The sequence below is a fragment of the Halichoeres trimaculatus genome, unplaced genomic scaffold (assembly GCF_033239565.1).
Source record: "Halichoeres trimaculatus isolate MK-OKI-2021-1 unplaced genomic scaffold, fHalTri1.1 fHalTri1_scaffold_2, whole genome shotgun sequence".
Lineage (NCBI taxonomy): Eukaryota > Metazoa > Chordata > Actinopteri > Labriformes > Labridae > Halichoeres > Halichoeres trimaculatus.
Genome location: NW_027437180.1, coordinates 38,410,383 through 38,425,717, shown reverse-complemented (window position 1 = coordinate 38,425,717; position 15,335 = coordinate 38,410,383). Strand labels below are relative to the sequence as shown.

General features: G+C 44.6%; 2 protein-coding genes across 2 annotated transcripts; one reads left to right on the top strand and one right to left on the bottom strand.

Moving 5' to 3' along the window:
- The first annotated feature begins 1,011 nt into the window (after window positions 1-1,011).
- esf1 (ESF1, nucleolar pre-rRNA processing protein, homolog (S. cerevisiae)) lies at window positions 1,012-8,354 on the top strand. Its single transcript, XM_074696127.1, has 13 exons — window positions 1,012-1,128; window positions 2,045-2,418; window positions 2,550-2,857; window positions 2,989-3,102; window positions 4,289-4,398; window positions 4,493-4,645; window positions 4,729-4,843; window positions 4,925-5,309; window positions 5,446-5,573; window positions 5,662-5,752; window positions 7,438-7,520; window positions 7,610-7,765; window positions 7,855-8,354. Exons 2-13 carry the CDS (start codon window positions 2,067-2,069, stop codon window positions 8,197-8,199), a joined length of 2,340 nt encoding a protein of 779 aa, XP_074552228.1. The 5' UTR covers window positions 1,012-1,128; window positions 2,045-2,066; the 3' UTR covers window positions 8,200-8,354.
- Window positions 8,355-8,437: 83 nt separating this feature from the next.
- On the bottom strand, window positions 8,438-15,171 carry acaa1 (acetyl-CoA acyltransferase 1). Its single transcript, XM_074696320.1, has 12 exons — window positions 14,887-15,171; window positions 14,336-14,429; window positions 14,019-14,076; window positions 13,845-13,924; window positions 13,662-13,704; window positions 13,448-13,546; window positions 13,226-13,306; window positions 10,918-11,108; window positions 10,663-10,842; window positions 10,518-10,573; window positions 10,268-10,413; window positions 8,438-10,198 (listed from the first exon to the last, which is right to left on the bottom strand). Exons 1-12 carry the CDS (start codon window positions 15,058-15,060, stop codon window positions 10,123-10,125), a joined length of 1,278 nt encoding a protein of 425 aa, XP_074552421.1. The 5' UTR covers window positions 15,061-15,171; the 3' UTR covers window positions 8,438-10,122.
- Window positions 15,172-15,335: the final 164 nt, after the last annotated feature.

Genomic DNA, 15,335 nt, shown 5'->3' with positions numbered 1-15,335 from the left:
CGATCTCCTAAAGTTACAGTAAATACTCTAACTGTCACACTGCAAACTCTTATAAAGCTTGATTTTTCTTGGGGCAGATTGTCAGCCTTTGGGAGCCGTGACTTGGGACAAGTCTGGTTCAAAAAATGTCAAAAAATTACCCCCAAAAATGCAGGTTTCATCATGCAAGTTTTCCAGCGCACAATTTTATGTTTCATCCTTTGTAGAGGGCAAAATATTACTCCAGGTACGAACTTAAATTTAAAGCAAGAATAAAAAACGTAAACATTATTCTACTGGATTTAGTTTAAAAAATGACAAAAAAATAAATAAAAAACAACAAAGGAAATATTAATTGTTGCTGCATATTTAATTTATGTTTTAATATGATATTAATAAATAAATTAGATATTAATTGAAAATATAAATTAAATTAATATTAAGTTCATATAGTAATATTATATTCTATTTTATAAATTTTATAATAAATAAATAAAACTAGCATTGTTGCCTTTATTGATATCATCTAATTGTACTTTTTGTTTATCTTGTAGGTATCTGATTTTAATTATCTTTTTTTTCTTTCTCGCATATATTTTTATTCTGTTTTATTTCATTTTATTTTATTATAATAAGATCTTTTTTAGATAGCCTAATATCTGGCCATGGATGGAAACTACAAACAAACAAACAAATAGATAAATAAATATAATAAATAAATGAATAAATAGTAAAATAAGTTAATTGAATTATATGCATGATATTATAAATGACTTCTGCTGCTGTTGGTGAGAAATATCACTGAGTAAATCAAAACCGTGAGACAAAAAGTCATGACTCTGTCTTTCTTATTTTTCTCCCAACATTTTTTTCTTTTTCATTTTAGTCAAACCTCCCTCACTTTATTAAGAAGGTTAAAGCTTTCTCACAATTTGGATATGAGAAATAATCACCAGCCTGGCGTTTTTCTTACTTTTTGTCCCTCGTTGCTTGCCTTACGAAAGCTGGGCGGGACCGCTGAGAGGTCAGCGGAGAGGTGCATTCTGGGTAAACACGTGTGTGAGGATCTCAGAGGGGTGTCGGTGGAGTATAGAGCCTATTATCGTTTAAAAACGGTTTTTGTTTGTCCCTACCTGCCTCATGTAAAAGGTGAGTGTTTGTTTCATTGTTGGTTTTGTTCGTGTCGGGTTTTCCCGCCGTTACTGTTCGCGCTGTTTGCTCAGACGCTTTGTTTACATGTGAGAAACTAACCCTGAGCTCCCGGTGACATATTTAAAACGCATTATAAAAACCAGGGTGACAGTACGGCAAGAGAAATGTAACATTTACGACTTTTGATCTGCTTGGGCAGCTGACACATGGTTAATTAATTTAATAATGTTTGTTTAATGAGCGGCTCTTACCGCAGGTTTCTGCCATTCAGAGGAAAAGGAAAACACAGGGTTTACACGGCTATGAAAAAATTGGAAAGTCATTGAGATCAAAAGTAACGCCCTCAATAATCCTGGAAAAGTTTTGGGGAAATTAATAAGCTGTTTGCAGTAGATACTATGTCAGATCTGGACTCCGATAATCCAAGAGGCGGTAAGTCTACTGACTTTCCTAAAAACACTTTGAATTTGGATAATTCTTTATTTTAAACGAGGACATGCAACAACAAGCGAATTCACAACAGTTTTCCTGCTATGTTGAGACTTCTCAGTCCTGGCGTGGTCTGTGACGTCACTCATTTGTTTTGAAGGCGGAGTTTAGAAGCCTCAGATATTGGTATGATTTTAAGCTCTACCAAAACTGAACCAAACAGCTTAGCATGTCTTTGATTTTAGTTGAGGTGTTGTACGGTTTGGAGCAGCATTGGAGTCTTTTTTTCTGGGTGGTTTTAAAATTAATTTGCTCAGAGTTACGGTAACAATGTAGAGGAAGGACGCAAGGCAAACTGGGACGACCTGGAGAACCGCTCACAGAGAACCAACCTGTGCTAGAGGCAGCGCTGCGTGAAAGTAATTTACTGTAAAATACGTCAAAGACATGGAAGTGTATAGTTTACCACGTATTTGTTTCTCAGGTGACACCTTGAATCCACAGTCATGTCTTCCAAGAAGAACCAGGATGTGGACGAGCGGTTCCGCCGGGTCCAGAAGGACCCCAGGTTCTGGGAAATGCCCGAACGGGAACGAAAGATCAAGATCGACAAGCGTTTCCAGTCTATGTTTCACGACCAGCGCTTCAAGGTGAAGTACACGGTGGACAAGAGAGGACGCCCCATCAACCACACCTCCACCGACGACCTGAAGCGCTTCTACAAAGTGTCCGACTCAGAGGACGAAGACTCAGACGAGGAGGAGGAGGGAGCGAAGTGCAAGAAGGCAGCAGAGGGAAAGAAAAAGAAGAGCGTGAAGGAGAAGCCGGCTGAGCGAGGAGTCAGAGTCGTTGAAGAGGGTGAGTCAGTGATTTATCTCTAACGTGGAGCGACAGTTTGAAAGATAAACTAGAATCACGTCTGATCTCTGAGGGTTTTTACCCCGAACATGGAGGAAACTGGAACAGGATGGTTTGATTTATTCTTTCAGGAGATGAAGAGGAAGAGGAGCACTCTGCAGAAGACGAGGAAGTCCACTTAAGAGGTAGTGTAACAGAGGGCAGTGAGGATGATGAAGATGATGATGATGAAGCAGAGGAGGGTGGCTCAGACTCAGAGGAGTCCGGTCTGGACTCAGACAGTGACAGCGGTCCAGATCTCGCTAGAGGGGTAGGGAACATCGAGACGAGCTCCGATGAAGACGATGAAGATGATGTGGACGCCATCCTGAGGAAGGAGGAAGAGGAGATCGAACACGACTGGGGAGAGCTGTGCAAAGACGCTCCGCAGAGCGAGGAGGTGAGGAGGAGGAGGAGGAGGAAGAACTCTTTAACCCAAAGCACCAAAGACAACTCACTTTATCACTTTTATAAAACACGTTTCTGTGTGTGTGTGTGTGTGTGTGTGTGTGTGTGTGTGTGTGTGTGCAGGTCTCTGCCCGGCTGGCCGTCTGTAACATGGACTGGGACCGCATGAAAGCCAAAGACCTGCTGGTTCTGTTCAACTCCTTCGTTCCTAACGGGGGAGCGGTTCTCTCTGTGAAGGTAAGACGTCAACAACGAAGCAGAGACGGAAAAATCTGGATCAAAGAAAAACAGAATCCAAAAATAAAAAGTGGAGTTGGAGGTGGAAAAAACTCTGACTGAACACTTTAAAAACCTCTGAGTAAAAAACAGATCACAACGAGAGTTTCCTGTGAGAAACAGAAAGAGCTCACTGTTTGAACATCCAGAGATACAGGGTTCAGGAATACTGGGACGTCAAGGCAGAGAGTTCTGGAACTCTTGGAACATCAAGGCAGAGAGTTCCGGGATTCTTAGAACATCAAGGCAGAGAGTTCCGGAACTCTTGGAACATCAAGGCAGAGAGTTCCAGAACTCTTGGAACATCAAGGCAGAGAGTTCCGGAACTCTTGGAACATCAAGGCAGAGAGTTCTGGAATTCTTAGAACTTTAAGGCAGAGAGTTCCAAATTTATGGGGATGGACATTGAGGCAGAGGGTCCCAGAGTGTTGGACCCTGAAGGAAAGTGTTTTGGAATGTTGAGGTTTCAGGAACTCTTGGAATGTTGGGACATCAAGAGAATTCTAGAATTCTCAGAACATTGAGGCAGAGACTTCCAGAATGTTGAGACACCAAAGCAAAGTATTCTGGAATGTTTAGCTTTCCGGAATGCCAGGAAACCGAGGCAGAGCGTTCCAGAATTTTGGGGGAATGAGGGGAGAGATTTCTTGAATTACTAGGACATCAAGCCAGAGTGTTCCAGAATGTTGGGATCTCGAAACAAAGTATTCTGACAAAGATTTCCGGAACTCTGGGACTGTAAAGACAGAGGGTTCTGGAATTTTAAGAACATCAAGACAGAAAGTTCAGAATTTCTTGGGACAACAAGGTAGAAGTTCCAGAATGTTGAGATATCCCGAACGCTTGGAACAGTGGGACACTGAGGCAGAGAGTTCCAGAACGTCACCAAAGCATAGTGTTCCTGAATGATGGGAAACCAAGGCAGAGACTTCTTGAATGTTGTTCTAAAGTGACGCCCAAATTTTGTTCTTTTTATGGCTCAAGAGGCCAAATCCAGGGTCAGAGATCTCTGGCTGGAGGAAGTTTAGACGGGAACTGTACGTTGGATGTTTTTTAGAGGAGTTCCCTGACGCTCTCAGAGGTCAGGTGGGGTCAGAGTGTAACTATTGAGGTAAACACCAGGTGCATTCTGGGTTTTGTTGTCCAGGTGTACCCGTCAGAGTTTGGGAAGGAGCGGCTGAAGGCGGAGGAGACGCAGGGACCACAGGAGCTGAGAGCTCTGCCCGATGACTCGGACAACGACACGGAGGAGGAGAAGTAAACACACCAGGCGAACACGATGAGGTTTAAAGGAGCAGATCGTGTATTTTCTATCTCTTTATATTAATGAGTGTCTCTGTGCGTGTCTCAGGGTCTACAGAGAGAAGATGAGAGATTATCAGTTCAAGCGTCTGAAGTATTATTACGCTGTGGTGGAGTGCGACTCCGTCAACACGGCGGCGAAGATCTACGAGGAGTGTGACGGCTACGAGTACGAGAGCAGCTGCTCCGTCATCGACCTGAGGTGAGAGGGAGAAACACGGGACAGAGGAACCAATCAAACGTCAGAAACCAGCTGAACAACCGCCTCAAACCTCTGATTCACAGATTCATTCCTGACGACGTTCAGTTTGACAACGAGCCCAAAGACATGGCCACGGAGGTGAACGTGTCGGCGTACACCCCCAAACTGTTCACCTCATCAGCTGCCTCGACGTCCAAGGTGGATCATCAACGAAGAGCTGAGAAAGGCCTGAAACTCTGGATCCTCTGGTTTCTAACCTGTTTCTGTTTGACTCACCAGGTCCAGCTGACGTGGGACGAGACGGATCACGACCGAGTCACTGCCCTGAACAGGAACTTCAACAAAGACGAGCTCCTGAACATGGACTTCAACGCCTACCTGGCCTCCTCCAGCGAAGAGGAAGAGGAAGAGGAGGGGGGAGTGGAGTGTAGAGAGCAGGAGAAGGGAGACGACGGAGTAGCCGGTGAGACAGAGAGCAGAGTCGCTAACCTGGAGGAGGGAGCCGTCACGGAGCCGGAGGCAGAGGAGGAGAAGAAGAAGAAGAAAAAGAAGAAAATGGAGGATCAGATCTCAAAGTACAGAGAGCTGCTGGGTGAAATCAAAGAGAAGAACAAAGATCTGCAGAGAGACAGAGACATGGAGATGGAGATCACCTGGGTACCAGGTACCAGCTCACACTGGGGGTCTGCTGTTAGAAAAACCTTTAGACGACGTAAAACCACATCCATCCATGACTCTTTCCTGTGTCTGACTCAGGAAAAATGGCGTGGTCATAAACGTGTTTGATTTCTGGCGTGCAGGTCTGAGGGAGACGACGGAGCAGCTGGTGAAGAAGAAGATGGAGGGGAAGGAGAAGCTGACGCCGTGGGAGGAGTTTCTAGAGAAGAAGAAAGAGAAGAAGAAGCAGAAGAAGAGTCACAGGAAACAGGTGAGTCACATCGTCATCTTCACACCAAAGCTGAGCTCTCCGCTTGTCTGTCGCTTCAACCATACCCACGCCTGATTCCTCCTCACAGGGAGAGGGCGACAGTGAGCTCAGCGAGGACGAACTTCCTCCAGACGTCGACCTCAACGATCCGTTCTTCGCCGAGGAGCTCGCCGCTTCAGGTAATCAACAATTCATTCATTTGTTGATTACAAATTCATTGTTGTGTTTGTGAAAGATCATTTAAGTCTGAACATTTCCCGGAGATCCAGAGCGAGTGTCTAAAATCCTTTCTACGATCCTGAGAAACTGGGAAAAAAAACCCCACCATGATCCAGAAAAACTTCCTCATGAAAACAACAAGGGAGTTATCTAAAACATTTTTTTTCACTTTCTTTTTTTAAAATAAACTATTTTTTTTACTTTCGAAGATTATTCTGAAAAACTTCAAGTTCAAAAAAACATCTTTGTAGCCTAAGAAGCATTTTCTAGATCCTCAAAACTCTCCTTAAAAAACTACAGCACTCATGTGAGATCATAACAGTTATTTAAACTTGTTGAGTTACACGTGAAGCTCTACATCATCTCAAACTTTCTCAAGATCGTGAGCAAATTTCTTGATTTCTTGGAAAACACTGGAATCAAGAAACTTTCTCAAAAACTACAAGGGAGTGTCTCTGGATTTTGATAAAGTTTGAATAAAAACAAATTAAAAAATTAGTGTCCGAGGATCTACAATGATGTATGGATATAGGAAAAACCTCTGTAGAGAATCCTGAAAAACTTTCTCTAGACTCTTGGAAAACAAAAATAAAAGATGTGTCTCAGTATTTTGAAAAAGTTTGCCCTTATTTTTAGAAAGTTTAATGGGAAATTAAAAAACTCTTAGTATCTGAATATCTAAAACATTTTCACGATCCTGGAGCCCTCCCTCGAGATTCCTGAGAGACTTTCTCAAGACCCCCCCCCCCCCCCCCCCCCCCCCAAAAAAAAACACAGAGGTCTCTCAGGACTCAGTGTCAATCACACTATGTCTTTAAAAACACTTTCAAGATCCTGGAAAGCTCTCAGTAGATTTCACGGGACTTTGAAAACTTTTCAGGATTTTAAGAAAGCAAAAAAAAACCTCTCCACTGAGATCTTGAAAATATTTTCTCTAGGTTTAGAGCATTTTTAAATTTTTGTTTTGTTTTTTTTAGTGCCAGAGGTATTTTTTCACAATCCTGAAAACCTTTTATTATTTTTTTTTATTTTTTATTTTTTTTGAGAAGATGAGCTCTCTAAAGGTCTTCTAGATCCTTAGAATTCCTGATCCTTTAAATTTTCTGGATATTCTGAAAACCTTTTTCTGTGGAGCCTTAGAAAGTTGTGGGTCACATTCTGACCCTGATAAAGATTTTCAAGATCTAGAAAAGTTTTCTCTGGATCCTGAAAAAGGCCCCCAAAACAAAGAGAGATTCTTCGAAAAAAAAAATTAACGTTTTTTTTCATTGTTTCTCATTTAACTTCTAATTTTCTTTCTTCAGTCAAAAGTTGTCTTAGTTGATTAAGTTTTGAGATTTTTAAGTCTTAACATCATTTTTACATCCTGTTTTTATTTAGATATATCTTACTTATTTAACGAGGTTGGTCCTGTTGAGGTTAAAAACCTTTTTTTGGAGCGAGATCTGGCCAAAAACTACAGTTTTTAGGTTTGAATCAAGTTTCCTGTAGTGATGTGTCAGAGAATCCTTTTTTATCACATTAGCAGGAGTGGGCCACCGTACGCTCCTCTGTTCAGCTTCTCTGTTCAGCTTCTCTGTTCAGCTTCTCTGTTCTCTGGTTCATCTCTTGAATGTGAAAGTTTGTTGTCGTGTCGTGTCAGCAGACGTGAAGAAGAAACAGAAGAAGAAGAAAGAGAAGGAAGAGGAGCGCACAGCAGAGGAGGAAGAGGAGCTGGAGAAACAAAAGGTCAGAGGTCAACGAGCAGCTGCACAAGTCTGTGAATACACACCTTATGTCAGCATCTCACCTGTGTGTGTGTGTGTGTGTGTGTGCAGGCTGAGATGGCTCTGCTGATGGAGGACGAGGGCGACGAGGCCGAGCACAAACACTTTAACTACGATAAGATCGTGGAGCAGCAGAACCTGAGCAAGAAGAAGAAGAAGAAGAAGCTGCTGAAAAAGGGGGAGGAGCCAGAGGACGACGACTTCCAGGTGAGTCTGATGATGTCACGGCAGGTACTGTTCATCAGTCAGGTGTCTCTGTCTCTGATTTAACCCCACCCCTCTGCGTCTGCGTGCAGGTGGACGTTAAAGACCCTCGTTTCCAGGCCATGTTCACCTCGCACCTCTTCAACCTGGACCCCTCCCACCCCAGCTACAAGAAGACCAAAGCCACGCAGAGCATCCTGAGCGAGAAACAGCGGCGCAGAGAGGAGAAGCAGCGCCACCTGGAGGACGAGCTCAGCGCCCAGAGAGAGCAGAGCGACAGGAAACAGGAAGCTGGAGGAAAGAAACGGGAGAACGACTCGGAGGCTTCAACAGTCACGTCGAAGAGGACGATGGACCCGAGTCTGTCTCTGCTCGTCAAGTCCATCAAAAGCAAGACGGAGCAGTTCCAGGCCCGCAAGAAGCAGAAACTGGTTTAGGTCCGAGTCTGAGCCGGACTGATGGACTCCGAGTCCTCCTCAAACCACGGACTAAAAACTGATCCTCCTGATGAACTCTGGTTTCTTTTTATGAGTTTGTACAGAAAAAAACGACAGCTGAAAAATTAAAATGAAAAATGAAACTGACGAGATTTAAAATGTTTTATTTCTACACAGAAAATTAACTTTTAGAAAATTAAAATCATTTAGTGAAACAGACTCAGAGTTAATGAGTTAATTATGAGCAATAAAAGAAAAATCATACCAACATAATTCTGCACAACAGCCTCCATTTCTCTATCTGGAATATTTTTAATCAAAGACGTCGAGATCTGCTGATTCACTCAGTTTACTAATGAAACTATCGTCAGTGAATCATAAAGGTCCAGAAAAGTCCTCTAAACCTGGTGAACACCGTTAGAAAGGCATGATTCTCTAGATCCTGAGCAACTTTTTCTGGATCCAGGGCAACCATCACACCAAGGAAGTTTCACAAGATCCTGAAACTTAGAGATACATTAAAAAAAATCCACAAGTAAGTCATTCTAGATCTGGAGAAAATCACTCTAGGTCTTTAATGGGTTTTGGAGGATTTCTGCAAAATGTATCGGGGTCTTGAGTAACTGATTCATGTTCCAGAGAAACCTTTTCTAGATCCGACATACTCACAACTTACTCTGGAGCCTGTGAAACTTTCTCTAAACCTAAAGACATTTCAGTCTCTGAGTCACCGTCTTGATCCATGTGAACTTTCTCAACATCCTGAAAAACCCTGACGATCCTGAGCAACAATGAGATTAAGGAAAGTTACACCAAATCTAGAGAAACTTTATCTAGGTCCTGAAAAACCTGTCTTTAGACCCTCTGAAAAACAAGAGATTGAGAAAGTTTTCTGAGATCCTGAACACTTTGTGATTCCAAAAAACCCTTCCAGGGGGCCTGGGAAATATTCTCGAAGTGCTCTGAGACACCGTGGAATTCTCTCAGGATTCTGAGGAAGTTACTCTGGATCTTTGAGTGTGTCTAGATAAATAATAATGATAATTAAAAAAAGATCTTGGGATCTCCAATTTATAACTTTATCCTTAGAGCTTTCTAGATTCTGGAAAAAAAAACCTCTCTTGACATCCTTAGAAATTAAGGAAGTTGAAGTTCCTCCGAGTCTCGAAAAGTTACTCTGGGTCTTGAGAAATTTTCTTTAGATTCTCAGAAAACGATGGATAAATCTTACAGGGTCTTGAGAAAGTTACTCAAAGCTTTTGAAAGTTCCTGAGGATCTCCAAAGAGCCAATAAAAACTCTCTTGAGAGCCCACTCTGGATCTTTAGGACACTTTTCAAGATGCTGTGAAAAACTCTTGGAAACCTGACAAGCTTTTCCAGGTCCAGAGTAACATTTTTGAGATCAGGGGAAGCTTTCTCGAGATCGTAAGAATCCAAGATCCCAGGTCCTCAAAAGACTGAGAATTTTTTTCAGGAGGCTTAAAAAACTCTAATGATCTAGAGAAATATTTTGAGATGTCAAAGCTTTTTCTAGATCCGCAGAACTTTTCTACAACTGGAAATCAAGAAACTTTCACAAGATCTTAGAATCATTATTTTTTGGAGATCCTGAGAGGATTTGTCTTAATCGTAGTGATCTGGACTTCCTTGCTGTTTTTAAGGACTTTGGAGGTTTTCTCAGGGTGGATCTAGAAACATGAAATTTGAACAGAAGGTTAGATCAGGTGGTTCTGGATCAAGGCACTGGAGCTTTGTGTTAATCAAAGGTTGAATCATGATCCTCTCTCGAGTTTGATTCGCTGTCAGATCGTAACCATCAGCGCGGCGGTCTCTCCTGAAGTCTGAGGACTGACGGATCATAAGTCTGAGGTCTCTAAGGGGGGCAGTGATCACAGTCTCAGTTTTGGGCCCTTGGTGGTGGTTCATGGTCCAGGGTATTCGAACACGGCAGCAGCTCCCATCCCGGTCCCGATGCACATGGAGACGACCCCGTACGCCCTGCGTTCAAAGAGCCGGTGTGAGCAGAGCTGGGTCTAGACCAGGAGGGATCTAGAGACGAGGACTTACCTGCGGCCTCTGCGTCGCAGCTCGTTGAGCAGCGTCACCACCTGTCGGGCTCCGGTGCAGCCCAGAGGGTGACCCAGGGCGATGGCTCCTCCGTTCGGGTTCACCTTGTCCAGGGGGATCCCAAGCTTCTCCACACAGTAGACCGCCTGGGTACAGAAACAGGTCTCAGGGGGGTCACAGCAGGGGTCTGCTCCTCGCTAAAGGAGGTCTCTAACAACTTCCCACAGCTCCTCATGACCCCTGACCTCACCTGGCTCGCAAACGCCTCGTTGATCTCAAACACGTCGACGTCGGCCACGGTCAGACCTGCGTGCAGAGGAACCAGGATTTAAGGAGACTGGTTTTAAAGAGGGACTCTCAGGATGACTCAGAGGAAAACCAGCAGGGGGGCGTACCAGCCTGTTCCAGAGCAGCAGGGATGGCGAACGCTGGGCCGATCCCCATCACATCAGGAGGAACCCCGACCACCGCGCTGCCCCTCAGGACCCCCAGGACCGGCAGACCCAGAGCCTCCACGGCAGACCTGCGACCCAGCAGCACAGCCGCTGCTCCGTCACTCACCTGGCTCGCGTTACCTGAGACAGAACGTAAGTGTGTGAGTGTGTGTGATCAGCTGTGTGTGTCAGTGTCAGTGTCAGTGTGAGACCGACCTGCTGTGGTGCTCCCGTCAGGTTTGAAGGCCGGTCTGAGTTTGCTGAGTCCTGCCAGGGTGGTCCCCGCCCTGACCCCCTCGTCTTTGGAGACGCTCACCTGTTGCTCCTTCCCCTGCTCGTCCACGGACTTCACGGTGACGGGGACGATCTCCTCCTCGAACAGACCGCCAGCCTGCGCCCGAGCCGCTCTGTGGAGGATATGAAGACACGCTGAACAGACACACGCAAGACCAGGTCTGAGACCCAACCCAGACCCCCTGAGCCCAACATGTAGGAGACCAAACGGGCCAGACAAAACAACAGACTTTTTAAAAAGAGAGATTAAATTATTAAATTCAGGGGTTCTGATTTTTAATCCCAGAATTCTTTAAACAAGGATTCACAACTCTGTCAGGAAACAGTCGGAATGATTCCAGATTATGGTCAGGACCCTGATCAGACAGAAGTTTGGTCCGGTTAAAAAAATAAAATAAAAATAAACTCAGAAAATTAAAAATTCTGAAGATAAAGTTGGAATATTAAAAATTGAGGTTGTGATTCTATGATTGATGTCGGAATTCCGGAATTAAAGTTGGAATCCTGAGACTGATGTTGGAAAACTCTCACATCCAACAGGTTTCAAGGACGGCATTTTTTCATCTTCATAATATCAAGAGAATTAGACACATCTTGTCTCGGAGCGATGCTGAGAAACTAGTCCATGCTTTCGTTTCTTCTAGGCTGGACTACTGTAACTCTCTGTTATCCGGCTGTCCTAATAAGTCTATTAGGACTCTTCAGCTGGTTCAGAACGCTGCCGCTCGGGTACTGACTTGGACTGGGAGGAGAGAGCACATCTCTCCAGTGTTAGCGTCTCTACACTGGTTACCTATAAAATCTAGGATAGAGTTAAAATTCTTCTTCTGACTTACAAAGCACTTAATGGCATCGGGCCATCGTATCTTAAAGACTTAATTGTTCTGTATAATCCGTCTAGGTCTTTGCGTTCTCAGCATGCAGGTCTGCTCGTTGTACCTAGGGTCTCTAAAAGTAGTGTGGGAGGTCGAGCCTTTAGTTATCAGGCTCCTCTTCTTTGGAATAATTTACCGGTTGAGGTCCGGGGAGCAGACACGGTCTCAACCTTTAAGAAGAGAGTTAAAACTTTCCTTTTTGATAAAGCTCACAGTTAGAGCTGGATCAGATCTGAACCAGATCTTAGTCATGCTGCTATAGGTTTAGACTGCTGGGGGGAAGCTGACACACAGGGCTCCTGTTTCCCTCTTTTTCTGTCAGTCTAACTTCTAGTCTTACTGTCCTGTTATAGTTACTGACCATACACCTCTCTGGGAGGATCTGAGTTTGTCTTATAGGTTCCTGGGGATCGGTGAAGAAGACGGCCTGCTGCTGTGCTCCTGTCAGACTCCAGCTGCTACGGCTTTGGATTGTTGCCGGGAATAGACTGCTGGTTTCACCTTCACTGTCGCCACAAACTTCAGACTGCGTCTGTCTCTCTCTCTCTTTCTGTGTGCGTGTATCCCTCTCTCTCTGTTAGCCCCCCCCCCCCCCCCTCTATACTTCTCTCTCCCACTCTCTCTCCTCTATCTGTCTCTCTCTAACCCCAACACAGTCTCCTCAGATGTCTGTCTAACATGAGTCTGGTTCTGTCCGAGGTTTCTGCCTGTTAAAGGGAAGTTTTTCCTTAACATTGTAACTTGCTAAATCCTGCAAAGTCCTGTACTCATGGTGGATTAAGATAAGATCAGACTCCTTATCTTGTCTTGATGTTGGGTTTCTGCTAATAACATTTTATTAACATTTACGGGTCTAGACCTGTAAATGTTTTTGTAAAGTGTCTTGAGATAACGTTTGTCATGATTTGGCGCTAAACAAATAAAGATTGATTGATAATGAACAACTGGAATTCTGTACCAGATCTATAACAGAAATCGGAATTCCCAAATTGAAGTAGGAATACTGAGACTGATGTTGGAATTCTGTGATTAAAAAACAAAATTATGCAGAAAAACATTTAGAATTTCAAACTGATGTTGGAATTTCACAAATAAAAGTTAGAATTCTGAGATTCTGAGGAATTCTGTCATTTAAAACCAGAATCAGAACTCTGAGAACTCTTGAAGTGGGAATATAATAAAAAAAGCAGTAATGAGAACTCCAGCTGTACAGATCAGGTGTGAACATGTGCTGCTCTGAGTCAGACTGGGACGTTTTAAAACCACTTCAGCTGGTCCCTGTGGTCTACCCTCAGGGGGACAGTTTGGAACCAGGAGTCTTCAGGGACAGAAACTGAGAGCAGGTCTGATCGTACTTCATCTGGGAGCTGAGGGCGAAGGCGTCCTGCTTCTCTCTGCTGACCCCGAACCGCTCGGCCACGTTCTCCGAGGTGATGCTGCAGAGACCGGGGGACACAAACACACTCTGTGGTTTTTCACATGACCAGGTCTCCTTACAGGGTCAGGTTTCAGTGTTCAGCTGTGTCACTCTGGGATTATAATCTGTAATCTGAGCGTGTCTCACTGCTCAGTCTCACCCCATGGGGATGATGCAGTCTCTGGCCTTCTCGTTGTCCATCAGCCGAGAGCTCACGTCTCCTGGTTTACCCACCGAGCGCAGAGACATGCTCTCCACACTGACACACACACACACACACACACACACACACACGTCATATTTCAGGTCAAAACAAAGCAGGAGCAGTGTGTTTTTCTGTGTGTCTCAGTGATGGATAAAGATGAAAAGCGTACCCACACGCGAGGCCCAGGTCGATGGATCTGCTCCTGATGGCTCCTGCTCACACACGTTAAAGTCACAGACACACACACACAGCTCTGACACGTTCATGAAGCTAATATTTGACCATCAGTCTCAGTTTCACTGTGAACACACCCACAGAGCCCCGCCCTCTCTCAGAGCGTTCAGCTCTTTACCTGCGATGTTGAACAGAGCCTGTAGTCCAGAGGAGCACTGCCGGTTGACCGTGTAGGTAGGAACCGTCTCTGGGAAGCCGCTGATCAGAGGAGGGACGGTGAGGAAGACAGGGTTGTCATGATTGATTAATTAATATCAGTTAATGAGGATCAGTTAGTGAGGATCAATCAGACCTGAGGAAGTGAGCCACGCGCGCCATCAGGGCCCCGGCCCCGGGCTGCAGGACGTTACCTGGAGACAAAACCAGAGGCTTCAACACAAAACAACAACATGAAATGAACCAGATTAGAGTTAAACGAAGCGGTTTAACTCAAATCTTTTTAAACTGGGACAGTTTATGAAATGAAATAAGACATAAACACAGTCACTGCACAGTGTAATCTGCATTTCAGGGTTTGATTTCATGAGGGTTAAAGAGAAAGTTTACAAAGAAAGAGAAACAGTTAGTCCAAACTGACACTGAACAAAAACAAAAACAGCGTCCTCTCACCCACACAAACGTCTCCCAGCTTGTTTGGAGACAGACCCACGTCCTCCATCACCGCTGTCATCACCGCACTCAGCAGCTCGTCAGGCGTGGTGTCCTGAAAGACAAAACTCAGGGTTTACTGTTCCAGTGAGGACCTGGTCCTTCCAGTCCTGCTTTGGGTCCTGGTCCCCTTGGATCAGAGGTGTCTCCAGACTCTCTGAATCTTTGAATGATGGACTCAGCCTCTCAGGAGAGTCCCTTTCAGACCCGGTCACGTGACTCACCTGTTGACCTTTGACCTGGTGGGTAGAGAAGCTCATCCAGCTGCTTTATGACGTCACAGTTTGTTTTGGTGTTTTCTTGACTTTTTGTTTGAACATGGTGCTGACATTAAACCTGAAACCTGCAGTAACTATCAGCTTCACCGCGGGCTGTGAGGTCTTATGTTATTTTTTGGAGCTTTCAGTCCTTTTCAAACCATCAAATTCTGTTTTTATTCGCTGTTATAGTTTATATTTTTGTCACTTGACGTCTTCTCACACCTGGCAGGTAAACGCGGGGACCCCTCTCACCTTAAACGCTCCTCTCTTCGCCTTCCCGATCGCGGTCCTCCGGCCGTGGACCACCACCACGTCCTCCGGGCCGCTGCTCCCCGCTGCCCCGCACTCAGACCTCCACAGGTCCCGCCTTGGTTCAGAGGAGCCGCGGGGGGCCAGGTGGCCCGAGATGACCTTTAACCTGTGCATGTGTCCACCTGAAACACCTGAGATTTAATCTGAGAGCCGCAGAGAGTCCTCCACAGTCCACCTCAGTCCACAGGTCCGTTTGGACTCTGAACTCTGTTTACTTCCGCGCTATTCAAGAGTAAGGACGGGGAGAGCGGAGGGACAAAATACATCGTTTTCTTTATTTCATTTATACATTTTTAGCTTCTTCAACCTACTTACTTTAAAATAGTGTCACAAGATATGACTTAATGCTCAAATACAGAAAATAAACCATGTGTTTTAAAATAAACACG